Source organism: Galeopterus variegatus, unplaced genomic scaffold (assembly GCF_000696425.1).
Source record: "Galeopterus variegatus unplaced genomic scaffold, G_variegatus-3.0.2 Scaffold777, whole genome shotgun sequence".
Taxonomy (NCBI): Eukaryota; Metazoa; Chordata; class Mammalia; order Dermoptera; family Cynocephalidae; genus Galeopterus; species Galeopterus variegatus.
In genome coordinates this window covers 303299-320278 of record NW_007726888.1, presented here as the reverse complement: position 1 = coordinate 320278, position 16980 = coordinate 303299, and the positions used below count along the sequence as shown (strand labels likewise).

General features: G+C 36.4%; 1 protein-coding gene across 2 annotated transcripts in view; it reads left to right on the top strand.

The window, feature by feature from the left end:
* TBC1D4 (TBC1 domain family, member 4) overlaps positions 1 to 16361 on the top strand; it is a 37411-nt gene extending 21050 nt beyond the window's left edge. For both annotated transcript variants that reach the window (XM_008572374.1, XM_008572375.1), the window contains 6 exons: positions 2588 to 2746; positions 5122 to 5366; positions 8106 to 8265; positions 11148 to 11317; positions 13643 to 13819; positions 15339 to 16361. In XM_008572374.1, the coding sequence (XP_008570596.1) occupies positions 2588 to 2746; positions 5122 to 5366; positions 8106 to 8265; positions 11148 to 11317; positions 13643 to 13819; positions 15339 to 15572 (1145 nt within the window). In that variant the 3' untranslated portion in view covers positions 15573 to 16361. The remainder of the gene's footprint in view (positions 1 to 2587; positions 2747 to 5121; positions 5367 to 8105; positions 8266 to 11147; positions 11318 to 13642; positions 13820 to 15338) is intronic.
* Positions 16362 to 16980: the final 619 nt, after the last annotated feature.

Genomic DNA, 16980 nt, shown 5'->3' with positions numbered 1-16980 from the left:
CGGACGGGAGCGCCTCCGCGCTTCCCAAGCGGCGCACTATCCAGTGCGCCACTGGGCCGGCCCGCACAGTGAGATTTTGATGAAGCTAAGACTTATTTTGTAAGATGCCACATTTATAAGCCTAATAATGTTTTATTCTTTTTCCTTGAAGATTTGTAAATCCTAAAGATTTTCATTGAATACATTATTTGGGAGGCAAAATAGTGGTTAATAGAATGTGTGTGGATGTAGATCACTCTATTCTTTGATATGACATTTAAAGATGTTTGAGAGGTGCTCATCTTCCCATTTCTTATAGAATGCAGTTTAAACTTCTTAGCACTGTGTCCATGGCCCTCCATAATCTTTCTTTCCATCTCTCTGTCTCATTTTCTGCCTTTCCCTACCATGTATGTGTGCTCCAGAGATGCTCTAGCTACTCTGGATGCCAATATGTCTCAGGCTATTTTTTGCATGGAATGTTCCAGCTCTCCATCCACTTTTTCCTTCCCTCTCCACCATCTTCTCATTTCCTATCTCCCCTTCTTTCCGTCCCATCCTCATTCTTTTCTCTTCCCTTTCCTCTGCTCCTCTCAGGGCTTCACACATTCCTCCACCTGAAGTGGTCGCTGCCCACATTTCTAGTCTGGGGAGTCCTGTGCTCCCTCAGATCTCATCTCAAATGCCATTTCCTCAGAGCATCACCTTTGCCCCCAATCACATAAATTAGTTTAGTTTTATTATTTTTTCTCATGATGAATCCTATTTATCATAATTTGTTAACTTTATATTTATGTGTATGTTTGTTTAATGTTTTTCTTGCCCCATTATGGCACAGTTAGCACCTAAGACAGCATCTTATGCAAGTTACATACTGAATGAATGAATGGATGGATGGATGGGTGGATGCATTAGATGAATTTTCCTGAGAATGGATTTATTCATCTCTCAGTGATGAGGTATCCTCAGTGCCATGCTCTCTACCTTACTATATACTGGATGCTCAATAAGTGTTTGTTTTTTCTGTAAATTGGTTATTGGATGGATAATAAAACCGCCCACTCTTGTTATCAGTGATTCATTTGATGGGCCAATGAAAGTTACCCTCTACAAATGACATATTATGTGCTGTCATTCATTCATTCAAGTAGCAAGGTATGTTCTTGGATTTCATCATACAGAGATGAAAGTATGCTTACTGTTTTCAAGGAGCTCAATACCTAAGTTGGGGAAATGGACAAACATACAGTATAGACTAACTGTAATCCAAGATGGTAATATTACAGAATGAGTCAAATAGTGCGTGAAAAGGGAGTGACTTCTGCAGATGTTAGGGAGAGCTTCAGAAGAAAAGGTGACATTCAAGCTCATTCAAAAAAGATGAATAGAAATACACTAGGAAATCAAGTGTGCAGCTTGGAATTCCAAAAGGGAACAGTAGGAGCAAGAAACTGGAAGAGTGAAAACAGCCACAAATTTCTAGTGTATGGCAGGGAATGGGAGGTAATGGGGCTAAAAAATGTAGTTGGGAGTTGTTTTGTAGAAGGCCTTATAAATCATGTCAGTGAGCCTGAGTTTGGACAATAATACTTTCAGTTTTTGCAAGCTCTGGCATTGCGGTCCTAAGAGATTACTGCCATTAAAGCTTCCCTTAACCAGGTGGAGCTCAGGAACCTACTCCAGATCCAGTCTATCAGAACTGAAAAGTCTTAGTGTTGAAATAAAGTTGCCTGCACTGTATTTAATTGAATTCTGTCCCTCCCAGTGCTTACTTCATGTTCCTTGGCATTATAAAAACATAGCTATAGCATTCTTTGAACTGCTTGTGACACCTTTTGGTTGCAAGCATAATAGAGTTAAGTTTTCATTATATGTATGCTAAGTATTTTCTTCTCAAAGGCTGAATGATATGGAGCACGCCAGTTATACCTTCATATTGTATTTACCCTTTTTATCATCTCATTCTTTCATGACCATGTGAGAATGCTATTTACTTCTCTTTTACAAAAGAAATACAAATATTTGCTGATGACAAATATTTAGGAATTGTAAATGAGGATTAGCATTTTTTGTCAATTGTAAATGAGGATTAGCATTTGTTGACAATGCTATTGTCGCACCAGATAAAAAGTGGAAATAAGCAGTAATACATTTTGGGATTTTAGGATTTGGCTTCTTAAACCAGTCTTTTGGAGTTCTAATTCTAAATGGCCACTTATTAGCTTTGTGAATTTGGGCAAATTACTTAATCTCTTTCTGCCTCAGCTTTACTATCTGTGAAGTGGGGATAATAGTAATTACCTGCCTCGTAGGGTTGTCTTCTGAGTGCATGTACAATGCTCAGTAACTAGGCCTTCTCAATAAATGTTGTATTAGGGGCTCACTCAGTGTTGGCTGATGGTGTTAATATTGCCATTACTGTCACTATTTGAGGGTTTTCTTTATACTTATTAGAATATGCTTCTGTCAATACATTGTACTCTGTGATCTTAGGGTGGCATGCATTACAATACAGCAGCATATTTTTAAGTGTTACATAGTTAATCAACAGTGATTTAGCAACTTCATTCCAGAGGTCAAGGCCTTACATATTTATCTCTGATTGTAGGAGTTCCCAAAAGTCGGCGAGGAGAAATTTGGCAGTTCCTAGCTTTACAATATCGTCTAAGACACAGATTGCCTAATAAACAACAACCTCCTGACACATCCTATAAAGAACTTTTAAAGCAGCTCACCGCTCAGCAGCATGCTATTCTCGTCGATTTAGGTATGGTTGTCATATGGATTATGATTTACAAAAGGAAACAGTAGGTCCTCTTGTTGTTTGGGGTTTTGTTTGTTTTCTTAGTGTTGAGAAGGAGGATCTGTTGGCATATGCAGAGCTGCTGACTTTGTTGATTTTGCGGGCAAGTTGGCTTTATATAAAATTGAAGATACCATAAATACCTGAGCATAAAATGGAGTTTTCACCCCAAAACTTTCCCTCTGAAAAGAGAGTCATACATGAGTTATTATGAAGATCATAGTATGGGGTACTCTCCATTACTATCTTTTGAACAACTGACTTTTGTTTGGGATCGACAATTATATCTTAATAGATGCTGGTTCGAAATTGGTTAGGAGGACCAAAAAATTTAACAAAGGTCTATTAAGTATTCCTGGACATATGGCTGAAAACAAACCTTTAAATATCTCTTTAAAAAGTGGTTATATTGTGGAAATCATGAATACATACTTACAGGGTGAATGAAAAATTAGCTGTCCTAATGTTATAGAAATAGGTATTTATGACCTGGTGGAGAATTTCCAGTGACAGCATCATAAAGCGATCTTTTTAAATACTGAATTTCAAATAACTTGTGGAAAGTAAAAATGGTGTGATTTTAAAAATTATATTGTCTCTAATTTTCTCTAAATTAGCATACAAATAATATATTTTATTATTTAAAAATATCTAAATGATTAGATTAAATATTATACATTAACATTTGATTATTTCATCTGCACTCCTATAGAAAAAGTTGATATATTTCAGGTGGCCTGATATATTATTTGAGCCCATTTGGGAAAACAGGGGATTGCTGTATATCTGGGGTCTTCTTATATTAGGGCGTATAAAAAAATCAGTGGCCAAAACCTAGTTTTTACCTCTGTTCCTTGTAGATGATAGATTTCATTGGGAAAAGGCCCAGCTCAGTTAAGTATTTTTTGAGCCCAGTAGAATTAAAAACGGAATTTTACAAAGAAACTGAAAACTTGAGTTCTTGTCCTGATCCTATCACTAACTATGGTCTTTGACAAATTACTCTCCTTCTGAGTCTCAATTTTATTAATTGGGGACATTGAACGAGGCAACCCTTTTGACCCCTTGCAGATCTGTGGTTCTGTGACCACAAATTGGTGATGCAGTCAGGGTTAGTCTAGATGTCCTAATAAAGACAGGGAGATGATGAGATCAGATGACAGGAAAGGCTAGTCAGACAAAAATGGAGCTAGAATCAAGTTTTTGGACAGAGAGTGTATTTATAATTTTCTTTTACAAAATATTTAACTGAGAAAGTAGAATGATAATTTAAGAAATTGCTTATTTGACCATATTTGTAGCCATCTGTGTTTTTTTCAGTGTGGTGTTATTTTCTTGTATCTTCCCTTTACTTGTTCTGCGGAATTAATCTTATCAGTTCCTGGAAAAAAAAATCACTTTTTAAGCATATGTGGTAGAGAATATTTTGAAATCTGCCATTCTTGCAAGTTCTATCTGACATGAGTAATCATTTCAAAAGGAAGTTAACATCCCCCTTCATTCTTGTGGCACCAGGGACGTACCAGTATATGCAGCATTGGTGGTGAGGATGGGTTTGTTTCAGTTTTTAGTACCAGCCTTTTAGTGATAGGACTGACCTTGTTTGCAAGCTGAAGTATCTCTGTGATAATTTTATACTCAGAGATGAATTTTACAGGGGGATCTATTTGAAACTGGCTTGACCCTTTATTCTCCTGGTCCTTTTTGGATATTTTGGAAAAAGAAAAGGTGTCTGCATGGCTCATGGAGATATTTTAAGAAACAGGGAGCAAAAGATATTTGAAAAAAAAAAAGTATTTCCTGAATGGTAGACTGAATATAAAGCAAAATAAACCAAAAAGTCCCTCCAGTGTCATATTACAAGATAAGCAGGAATAAATCTGTTTATAGACTACTAAGACTTCCTTTTAAACAATTGATATCTCTTACAGAATTCTGGCTTCATTTAGAAGGTGGTCTTTGTATGAATTTAGAATTTGCCTTGATTTATGGTCAGAATACATTTTATAATGCATCCTCTTGGTATCTCTCCTGGATAAGTCATTAGTTTGTGGGTTTTATTTTATTTTAAAATTTCCTAGAAAGAAGTGCTGGTTAGCAGAAAGTTTTTCTTAACATGTCATATATGTGGAGATAGGATGGTGGTCCGGCAGGTAGGACTTGGGGTTTGGAAGACAGAGAGAAAGAGAGAGAGACTCTGTTAAGATGGGTACTCTAAGCAACTCTTACTGGTTTGGAAGAGTGTTCGTTTGTTCTTGGAGGTCACTGAGTTGCAATTTCACTTTGGCTTCCAGTGCATCAGATCATCTCAAAAATATTTCCTTGCTTTTCCTCTGCAGGAAGGACATTTCCTACTCACCCTTACTTTTCAGTACAGCTTGGAGCAGGGCAGCTGTCACTATTTAACCTCCTGAAAGCCTATTCTTTGCTGGACAAAGAAGTGGGTTACTGTCAAGGGATCAGCTTTGTGGCTGGAGTTCTGCTTCTGCACATGAGTGAAGAGCAAGCCTTTGAAATGCTGAAATTTCTCATGTATGACCTAGGCTTCCGCAAGCAGTACAGACCTGACATGATGTCACTACAGGTGAGGCGGTAGTTCTTCACAAGCAACATGTAAGACTGATACCAGAAATGTTGGCTGTCTACTACATTACAGTTCAGATGTAAAGAAACTTGGACCCATTGTCCTAGAACTTGGGTGAATAGGGGGGCATGTTTTAGTGTAGATTTGGGATTTTGCTAAACTTCCAAGTGTATGAGACCCATAGGCAGAATAACTTTTCCACAAAGTTCTTAAAATGAATAAATAAGCAGCTTAAGAAAAGTAGGTGGTGGGTACCCGTCTCTGTCCTCTAAGTCTATGGGTTACATGGGGAAGGTATCAAGTCATCTTTATTCATTTTCCTCGACTTGTCAGTTAAAAGGCTCATAGATCGTTTGTTTAAAATCTGTAAATATGTCTTTCTCCTTTTACTCTGAGAGCATAAATAGCAGGTATCTGTGTCATGATTTTCCTTGAACTTACCCTGTCTCTCCTCCTTTATCTTAATGTAAGACAGGCCCTTGCTGAAGAAAACGTGGGACGGTCAGTGGTGCTTTTTCAGTCTGCTTTTCTCAGCAGGATCTGCGGAAGCACCTTTAAGACCTTTAGTTATGTTAAGTGGGGTATTCACGGCCACTGCTGTCTTTAATGTATTTCAAACTTCCTGCTTACACATTTCTCCCCTCTGGTTTAAATATCACTTTCCTCAGTGTGTTGGTTTCTAAAAAGCAGTTTAAATTTTGTCTGTAGATATGACACAACAACCACTACTTTGCAATTTAAAGCTTTCAGTAATAAAAATGTAGAGGAAGACTAAAGTCTTTAAAAAGAGAAGACCGTCAGGGTTCTCCTCCTTTGAAATGAGATACACATGAGTCCTCATTAGTCATAATATTATGCTTTAGATAAGGAGTAAAGTACTTTAAAAATACTTTTTAAAATATACTCTTTCTCCTGGTTCCTTATGATCAGTTTTTGTATTTATTCCTTCAGTTGCCAATCTATCAGGTAAAAAGGACTGTTTTCACCTGCATGAGTATTATAGTAAATGGGTTTTCTTGAGCATGAGTGGAGAAGTGTTCCCTTTTTCTTTACTTCCTCGACATTAAATTAGAGAACTAGGGGGAGATAAGGCCTTGCACTCAACATTGAGTTTTCTGATGTGAGTTCTTATGGAGAGTGTTTACCAGGATACGTAATTATAGACTTAATTTCTAGTTGATGACTATTCATAGGTCTGTTTAACAGGTGAAATATAATTTTTTTTCACCATAACTTATTGAGATAATAATCTAATTTTTTAAAAACCTTTGTGTTTGACTCCAGATTACCTTCTTTTATAGCTATGACTTTCTGTGGCTCTTTAATTTCTTCCCTTTATAGTTTTCATGGAAACTTAGTTTCCAAAATTATGTGTAGATAAAGGTCAAATAAATAATTTGCTCTGTTTATGTATAGTATGTTATGACTTTTTTCCAAAGAAGTCCCTTGGTTTTTAGTTTTGTACCCTGGACAACAATTTGTACAACAATTGTTGAATTCGCAATATAATTGTTTATTTTTATGTAGAGCTAACTGTTTAAGGGTGATGTTTTGTTGATTTCATTGAGTGAAAATGTTCTGCTAGATTTGATAAAGTACTAAATATATTTTATGCCAAAATGTCAAGCCAATATAACTGGTCAAGGAACCACCAGATAAAGGTGGTTCTGTTAACTGTGCAGATAAAGATTTAAGTTAAAGCACAATTCGCAAGTTTGTTTATTATTCACTACTATTTTATCTTTTGTGTTATAGACATAAGAGTTTAAAAATTTTTATGTGCTTTCTTTGTAATGTTTTTTGAAATACCAGTAAGCAACTCAGTAGCCAGATGAAGTAATTTCTTCTTTTAATTCTAGAAACATTTAGAAATGGCTGTGCTTTTTGCCATAATCCCCTTTGTTATGAAAAATATGCTGCTGGAATAACTTGGATGTTAGAAGTAACATCCCAAGCTTCTGGTTCATAACATTCTAAGTCTCTGTTGTATCTGAGCAGTGTAGATTGTGTAAGGAGAACTCCATTATAGATGAGATCCTGGGCCCAGCAAATAGACATAAGCTTTGCTTCTGAACATGGTAGATTCTTCACAATGGAAGCTTTTCTGGAATTGGTTTGAAATTAGAAGGGACCTTCTATGAGAGTCCTGAGCCAGGACAGGTCTGATTAAATTCCAAAAGCAATCTCTTGCTACAAGAGAAAAAAATACCATTTCTGTGTACATAGGTGATACCCAATCACACATGATAGAGAAACTTGCTCAATAGTCTTAGATGGATTTTCAGTGACTTGCTTTATGACCTCAGTTAAGTGAACTTGGACTTTAATATCAACTTTAAAATAATAATAAAAATATGGGCCGGCCCGGTGGCACACTGGATAGGTGCGCCGCTTGGGAAGCGTGGCGGCGCTCCCGCCCGAGGGTTCGGATCCCACATACAGACCGGTTCCCGCTCACTGGCTGAGCGAGGCGCGGGAGCAGCACCGAGGGTTGCAATCCCGTTGCCGGTCCCCGGTCCGGTACGGGGGCAACACTGAGGGTTGCGATCCGTTGCCGGACACGGAAAAAGACAAAAGACATAAAATAATAATAATAAAAATAAAGTAATGCTACTTTTATTATTGAATATATGTGAATTGTTATTAAATATTAAGGTGGTAAAATTAAAGTTAGTATATTTTATGCATACTCAGACAATTGCTTAATATTTTATTTTTCTTCTCCAAAATTAACTTTAGATTCAAATGTACCAGCTGTCCAGGCTCCTTCATGACTATCACAGAGATCTCTACAATCATCTTGAAGAAAATGAAATCAGCCCCAGTCTTTATGCTGCCCCCTGGTTTCTCACACTGTTTGCCTCTCAGTTTCCATTAGGATTTGTAGCCAGAGTTTTTGGTAAGAGATGCCTATGATCAAATGGAACAGTGTTATATATTCCAGGGATAAATCTTCTAGCCATGTGGTGCCGCGATTGTTTTATCATGTGTTACATAGAACAGCACATTGCTAGTGGAATTTAATAAATGTGCCTGGCTCTATTCTGATAGTAATTTGAAACCATATTGGTCTTAAATAAAATTGAAATTAAAAGGGAAAGAGGAGTTGGGCTCCTGTATTTGAGTAAATTGTAATGGAGCTTTTATTTTCATTTATGCCTAAAACTCTGGACTAGGGACATGCTCTGTATAATTTCCAGATTTTTATTTTTCAGATCTTTCCTACTTTTTTTTGTTTGTTCTTTACTTCATTCCCGTTGTTCTCTTCAACTTGGATTCAAAACACAGAGAAACATGTTCTGCGATTGGGTCAATAGAAGTACCTATATCAATATTACTTCTAATAGCATTTCTTAATCTGTAAGATTGGGTAGCTCAGGGCAATCCACTAAGCACAGGCAGCAGGGCCTAGGGCAAGTCATTGAGTACCCGTCTTGGTCCCATCACAGTGTTGGCACTGGGAATAAAAAGAGAGTGTGACATGGTTTATGTTCCCTTTGGGGGCCCTTAAATCTATTTACAAGCCTTTAGTTAGGTTTGTCTAAGTCTTAGTGAAAAAGCATAAAAACAAACAGCCAGCTATTCACTAGAGGTTGTTCTAATGATGTTGAGGATCTCAGTAGTCTCAGAAAGGGCTTCCACATGGTCTGCTCATCTATCTGGTAGCCGTGGTCAGAGTAGTCAGCATTCATTCACAACTGCACTTGTGCTCAATGGGAGCTTTCTGTCAAATTGTGAGTATTGTCCCAATTCTAGGTTGTGACCTGTATTTTAGAAAATGAAATGGAATAGACTACAGTGAGAATATCAGAGAATATTATAAATAGTAAGGAAAAAACGCTATTTGGAGTAACTTCAGTTTGGAGGATGTATGTGTAATATGTATACATATACCAGATTACCATGTTTGGTGTCTTTCTTATTGGGGACTGTGGTTTAAAAGTTCAACCCTGCATTAGCGGCAATACAATCTATAGACACAGTGCAGCAGAAGAGCAAAATCAAGATGCACTAAAGCAAACATTCACCAGATTTGTCTTGTTGATCAAATATACACGATTGCTTTTCTCCAGTGAAGATTTCCTGGAGTTTGGGTTTCTATTAATGGGTCTTCTATTAATCCTTTTATTTAGAAACATGTATCTTTCTCTTCTCGGAGAACAGTCTATCAAATCAAAATGATGTTTCAGGGCATCTCTCCTTGACTTACCATTGGAAGGTTGATATCAGAGTTCAAGAAGTAAGTGTCCCCAGTAGGCTGTTTCTGGTTATGAGAATATGAATGCTGCTGTCAGCTGTACAAGAGCGGCCCAGTCCTTTCCTTGGGATTTAGTAAAGAATAGAGACTGTTAGGAAAGAGAAAGATGCATGAGCAAGAAGAATTACCATGTTCGAAATAATTCTTTCACAGTTCCCTCTTTTGTTAAAGACTCCCTCGTGTTATGTATTATTAATTAAAAAATGGCATAGATTAAGGGAAACTTTTATGCAAAAGTATCTGGTACTTTTCAAAACTAGCCTGTTTGTATTTATAAGGAAGCAGAGTTCAGAGTTAGGATAGCTTTTCTTTTCCTCTTCTGATTTGTTATATTTTTGTTATTTGTTTTGATTTTTCTTTTCTTTCTTTTTTTTTTTTTTTTTTTTTTTGGTCTTTTATCTTTTTTCCGTGTCCGGCAACGGATCGCAATCCTCAGTGTTGCCCCCGTACCGGACCGGGGACCGGCAACGGGATCGCAAGCCTCGGCGCTGCTCCCGCGCCTCGCTCAGCCAGTGAGCGGGAACCGGTCTGTACATGGGATCCGAACCCTCGGACAGGAGCGCCGCCGCGCTTCCCAAGCGGCGCACTATCCAGTGCGCCACCGGGCCGGCCCCTCTTTTCTTTCTTTTTTTAAAAATTTTCTGGTCTAGTATAGATTTAATTATGGATTAACTGGTTCATTTACTTTATATTATGGTAATGAGAGTGAATAATATTAATTGGTTAAGTTGATTTGTTGTGTTCCTATTGAGAAGAAAAATTTAAATATCAGTTGTATAATTGTCTTTGAGGTTTACCTAGTCTCAATTAAGTTTTCCAGTAAAAATTATAAATAATACATGGACAAACATATTATTTGTCCTTTTTGGCCCTGGCCTTATGTGAGATTCTTAATAACTAGGGGGCTATTCAAACATCTGTTTATTTTTTTCAGTCATATGAAATTTTGTTCAAAAATGTAGGTGGTTTTGACCAGTTTTCTTCTGAAAATTATTCTCTAGCCTTGCTGCAGTAATAATAATAATAATAATAATAATAATAATAATAATAATAATAATAATAATAATAATAATAATAATAATAATAATAATAATAATAATAATAATAATAATAATAATAATAATAATAATAATAATAATAATAATAATAATAATAATAATAATAATAATAATAATAATAATAATAATAATAATAATAATAATAATAATAATAATAATAATAATAATAATAATAATAATAATAATAATAATAATAATAATAATAATAATAATAATAATAATAATAATAATAATAATAATAATAATAATAATAATAATAATAATAATAATAATAATAATAATAATAATAATAATAATAATAATAATAATAATAATAATAATAATAATAATAATAATAATAATAATAATAATAATAATAATAATAATAATAATAATAATAATAATAATAATAACAATAATAATAAAACTTGCTATTTACAATAGTGGATTCATAATTTTGATCATGAAAATTATATCTTTTTTTAGATATTATTTTTCTTCAGGGTACTGAAGTTATATTTAAGGTTGCACTTAGCCTACTGAGCAGCCAAGAAACACTTATAATGGAATGTGAGAGCTTTGAAAATATTGTTGAATTTCTTAAAAGCACGCTACCTGATATGAATACCTCTGAAATGGAAAAAATTATTACCCAGGTATGATTTAAATGATAATAGTAAGATATAAGGTTATATAGCATTTTCTCTACCGATTACATATTAAATGTTTTAGCGTAAAGATGTAGTTTTGATTGACAGATATGACTTTTTACTGTTTTTTATAACTTTGATCAGATACATTTTATTTAGAAATGAGACTATTGTGAAATTTCTACTTTGTGACATTGTCTATCTGGCTATGTACATGAAAGGTAGTTTTAGTGCTACATACGGAGTTTTTCAGGAATCCTTTCAATTTAAACCAATGCTGAGACCAAAGATAGAACTGACAGAGTCAGGAAGACCTGAGAATAAAATGAGATCCACTTACCTTTGTAATATTGTTAATTCTGTTGTGGAATATGCAGGAAGGTCATGTGGCAAGAAGGCTTTGGGCTTAGAAAATATTGGGTGTGCATCTTCCTCTAACTCTTTTATTAGCTGTTTAGTTTGCACATATCACCCTAATCTTTGGAACCCTCATACTGAATTCTAAGATGGGACAATACTGATTCGAGAAATTTCATGAAGCTTAAATGAGGGGACGAGATCTGTTAATCAGCATCCCAATGGGAAACAGAGTCTCCCTATGATGATTCAAATGAAGGAACCATTTACAAAGGTGTGGGCAGGGTTAGGGAAACCCAACACAGATGTCCAGGTGCCCAGGAACTAGTAACAGAGAGAAGCTGTTCCTACCCCTGGTGCTGAGGGGGCAAATAGAGGATATAATAGTGTTACTGGCCCACGGAGAGTTGGACTATGGAGGAGGGGTCTCTGCAGTTGTTGTGCTCTTGGGGAACTTAGAAGGGAAGCAGCAGGGAAGAAATACCCCGACTTCTTTCTCCTGCTCTTTCTGATCGCCTGCTGGCACCTCCCATTGACCAAAATTAATCCGGAAGCCAGCAAGAAAGGAAGTGTGCAGATTGCAGTTCACTGGGATCTGCCTCCCAGGATACAGTAGAATGGATGAGGTCAGAGAATGTCCTGGCCTCTTCATAGGAGCCAGCTCAGTGGTAGTTACATATTGATGCTGTTCAGATCAAATGAACAACTTAGGACCAGATTTGTAGATACAACAGTCATGCTTTAGGAGCATTGATTAGTTTTACCACTTTCCTGGATGCATTTGGGACAGCAGCAAGAAGACAGAGTAGAGTATAATAAGAGTAAGGGAGTTTGCAATCTTGTTCTGGTGTCCAGCCACCTACTAGCTGTGTGACTCTGGGTAAGTTACAACCTCTCTGAGTCTCCACTTCCTCCCCTACAAAATGGGAATAATAATAATCGATCTTATTGTTTTTGTATTATTTTAGGAGCAAATATAACCAATAAGTTAAAGTATTTTGTACACTAAAATTCACACTATAATGTGAACTCTCATATTATCACATATAAAATTTTCTTTCCATTACATGGAATCTAAATCACAAGCAGATTATTCTGTAAATATCTATGAATAGTTTTCATTTGTTAAAATGCTCTGTAAGCTGAAAAGTTTAGCTTTTATTTACATATTTACTCATTTATTTATTAATTCTGCAGAAATACCTTTTTTGACCAACAGCCAGTCAGAGATTGTGCTTTTAGAGATCTGACATCAGGTATCACCTCTCTTCTAAATTAATGAGGGAATTGCCCAGAAGTAAGGGTTACCAGTCCTCTAACTTCTTAGCAAACCACCTTCCTATTTGATGGTAATGTGAGAGACCAGCGGCAGCCCTAATAAAGTCTTACAGCTCTGGACAGAGCTCAATGTATGAATTTTGAGGATTCTCTTTGTGGTAGAATATATAAATGAGTCCTAAGAGGCTCACATGCAGCTGCAAATGGATGAACAGATTTATTAAAATCTTTCTGCCAAATTGACATACAAATGAGAAATGCTTTTGGTCTCTTTATTATGGAAATATCCTATGCAATTTTGCTTACTAATCCTCAAAGATTATCTCTAATATAGACAATAATTACTCAATAACTAGTGTTGTTTATCTGGTATACTAAATTTTGGAAGATAGTTACTAGAGTGGAATATCTTGATTGCAGAATACCTTTGGACATTAATTTATTCTAGTGAATTGGCCTTGTTATGAGAATGTTTCAATTGTATAGAAATAATCTATCTGTTCTCATATTGACAGTCTAATATATATCTAATTTGTTCTTGTTGACAGTCATACCTTTTTTTTTCTTTTTGTATGCTTAAATGTTCTTCATTAATAAATATTCAGAAATATACAAGAAGTACACCAAGATACATAGACTGTATCTTGCTATACATACTAACAAAGGCCAGAGTAACCCATGGTGTTTTCATGGCAGGTTTTTGAGATGGATATTTCTAAACAGTTACATGCCTATGAGGTAGAATATCACGTGCTGCAGGATGAGCTTCAGGAATCTTCATATGCCTGTGAGGATAGTGAACCTGTGGAGAAGCTGGAGAGGGCCAATAGCCAACTGAAAAGACAAAACATGGACCTCCTAGAAAAATTACAGGTAAAGAAGGAACGATTTGACAAAAGAAGTGCTTGAAGGCGTCCTGCATGTCCAGAACTATCCCAAGAATGATAGGGATGTGTACGTGGAATGAACCATTGCTGGTTAAGAGCTTATGTATCAGATCGTGCCCAAGTGCTCTGGGGCATGCAAATGACATATGACTTTAAATAGCCCATGGGAGGAAAATGTATAATCACAAAATAGTTAAATGGCAGTTTGGAGGAGAACTTGGTTAAATATCTATTGTGTGTTGTGTGTATTTGGTTAAGTTCAATGGAGGAAGAACTGAGTATGGGAAATTGGGAAAGCTGTGAGGGACCTGGGCCTGAGCTGGGAGCAGTGAGTGATGAGGATCTTTTAGTTGGGCCAGACAGGTAATGGCATAAAAATGAGGATGTGGCAGAGTAGTAGAGTTAGCCTGATGTTCATTTACGATTTATGTTGGGGTAAGGTAGAATAAATATGGTGGAGGCAGAATTGTAGGTGATTTTCAGGGTCAAGCAGAAGAGCATGATTTTAATTTTGTCCAGAGGGAGATCTCTCAAAGTTTTTGAGCCATGCTTTAGAAAAATTAATTTGGAAACCTTGATGAGGACGGATTAGGATGGGAAGAGAAAGTAGGGAGGCCTGCTACAAGGCACTGACAAAAATCTGATTGGGGATGACGGGAGACATTTCTGGGAGAACTGAAAGAAAATATGTAACATATAGTTTCTACCATCTAGGTATTTACAATTACTGGAGAAAATAAAGTACTGTATAGTTATTTATAAACACACACTTAGAAATGTAATAAGCAATTTGTTATAAAGTAATATTCTGCATCTGCAACTTACATGATGTGCACTGTGTCCAAACTCTGATAGGTGGGGCTTAAGAGCGATCAGGGGAGGGGAGGTGACCCTTCTGGGGGGAGGTGAGCTCTGAAAAATAAACAGTTGCATGTTGTCCTTTATTACTTGGATATTTCAGTGGTGATTAATTGAACATTTCATTATTTGGGAAGGTAGGTTTTATTATAATTTTTCTTAATTTTTATAGACTTTTTCATTGACAGTTCAGTGTTACTTGGTCACTACTGACATCCATAAAAACTGATGAGATCCCAAGTATATGTTTAGAGAACCTTGTATTTCCTTAGGGCGAAAAGCCTCTTTTAGCACTGCAAGGCAGTGTCAGAAATCTCCTGTTCTTCAGGCAGGTCAGATCCCACTCATTCAGGGAAACACCAGTGGGTGTGGAGTGAGAACCCCCACCATTGTGGGGGGATGATTTAGTATTGCATGATTGGTATATTCAGTGAGAGAAGAAGAATCATGTTATACCATAAGTATATATTTTTAAGAGCCTAAAAATGTACATTTCATAGATATTTTCATAGTATTTGCTTCACATAATATTTTATTAAGTAATTTGATATAATTAGTTAATATATGTAAGGCCCGGCTGCTGGTATAATGAAGAACCAAGACTCTTCAAATTTTTGATTTGGAGAATTTTTTTTCCCCCCAAATAGGTGGCTCATTCTAAAATCCAGGCCTTGGAATCAAACCTGGAAAATCTTTTGACTAGAGAGACCAAAATGAAGTCTTTAATCCGAAACCTGGAGCAAGAAAAAATGGCTTATCAAAAGATAGTGGAGCAAATCCGGAAGCTGGTGCCAGCAGATGCTCTGGCCAGTTGCGAATCGCTGCTGAGAGACCTAAACTGCAACCCCAGCAACAAAACCAAGATGGGAAATAAGTCATAATTCAAGCCATGTGGTCTCAGCAGAAAGTGCTCCTTAGAATACTACAAAAAGGCAGCGCCTGCATGCTGCTGGCCCAAGGCTGGACACTGAAGCCAGCGGGACACCTACAGTGGTACCAGGACCCAGTCACAGCAGGTGGACCTTGCTCCCAACCAGAGAGTGCCAATCCTAAGCCATTGTACATATGTAGACTGTTTTTTGTTGTTGTTGCTGACTCTGTACATAAATATAAAATAGACATAAAGAGTTCATGCTTTCAGATAAAATGAGTAGATGTATATTTAGAGCAATTTTTTTAGTCGGAACTTCATGAAATCCACACCAAAGGGACGTTAAAGTAAAATATCCCTTGGACACCTGTGAAATCTTTCTGTCTTTGTAGTGAAACAAAGCTAGAGCATCTTTGTATATTGAAATATACTTGAAAAAAAAAGAATGTATTTTTATCTCCAAAGAATAGCATGTTTCACTCAATGATAGAAAGGTGGAAACATTTGTGTAACTTTCTGTGTATCTGTCTTAAAATCTATTGACATTGTCTATATAAGGGAAATGACTGATTGCCAGTCACGCTTCTGTGGGTTTTCAGGAAGGTAGGGCGTTTTTCCCTGCCTGTTTTGTGCCAACTAGCATGTTGCACCTACATGCATTTTGAGTCTGATTAGCATTACTTTAGAAATACATAAGGAGAAAGCAGGACATCATGGCTGAGTCTAGGCTGCTCAAGGTAAAGGAGGGTGTTGCTAATTTTCTAGCAAATTAGACCAGCATTGTTACTCAAACTAAAAATATTACACCTCAGAAATTTAATTTAGATCCTAAATTGCCTAGATTAGTTCTCTACCTTTTTTATTTAAATGGCTACTGCAGTTGTGGATAGACTCCCCATTACTTGGTGCCATAGTTACCAATTGGCAAGGATTTGCCATTTTCCAACCAAATTGTGAGAGCTCTAAATTTAGTTCTCTCCACCTTAAATTTAGGATAAGAAAATGCAGTTATGATTGATTTTCCAAAGATGACCTGCTATCTGCTGTGTTCAGATGTGTTTTTTTCTTCTTTTGGCAATTGACAGAGTCTAACAAACTCTTGATCATCTTCCCCTTTCATGTGAAAATTTATGAGAACTGCGAAATGTTTAGGAACAAACTTTTGAAATCCATTGGAAGACAAGAGGAATGTGGCACCAGCTCAACTAAAACCTACAGTTCTGTGTTTGGACTCCCAACTTACCCAGCCTGCAAACAGCTTACTAGAGGATGTTTGTGCATGCTGGGTGTATGGAAAGAAAGTAGTTTTCTTTTTTTTTTTTTTTTTTCCTTTTTGTCTTTCCTACTGACCGGTAACGGGATCGCAACCCTTGGTGTCGTGCCCGTACTGGGGACCGGCAACAGGATCGCAATCCTTG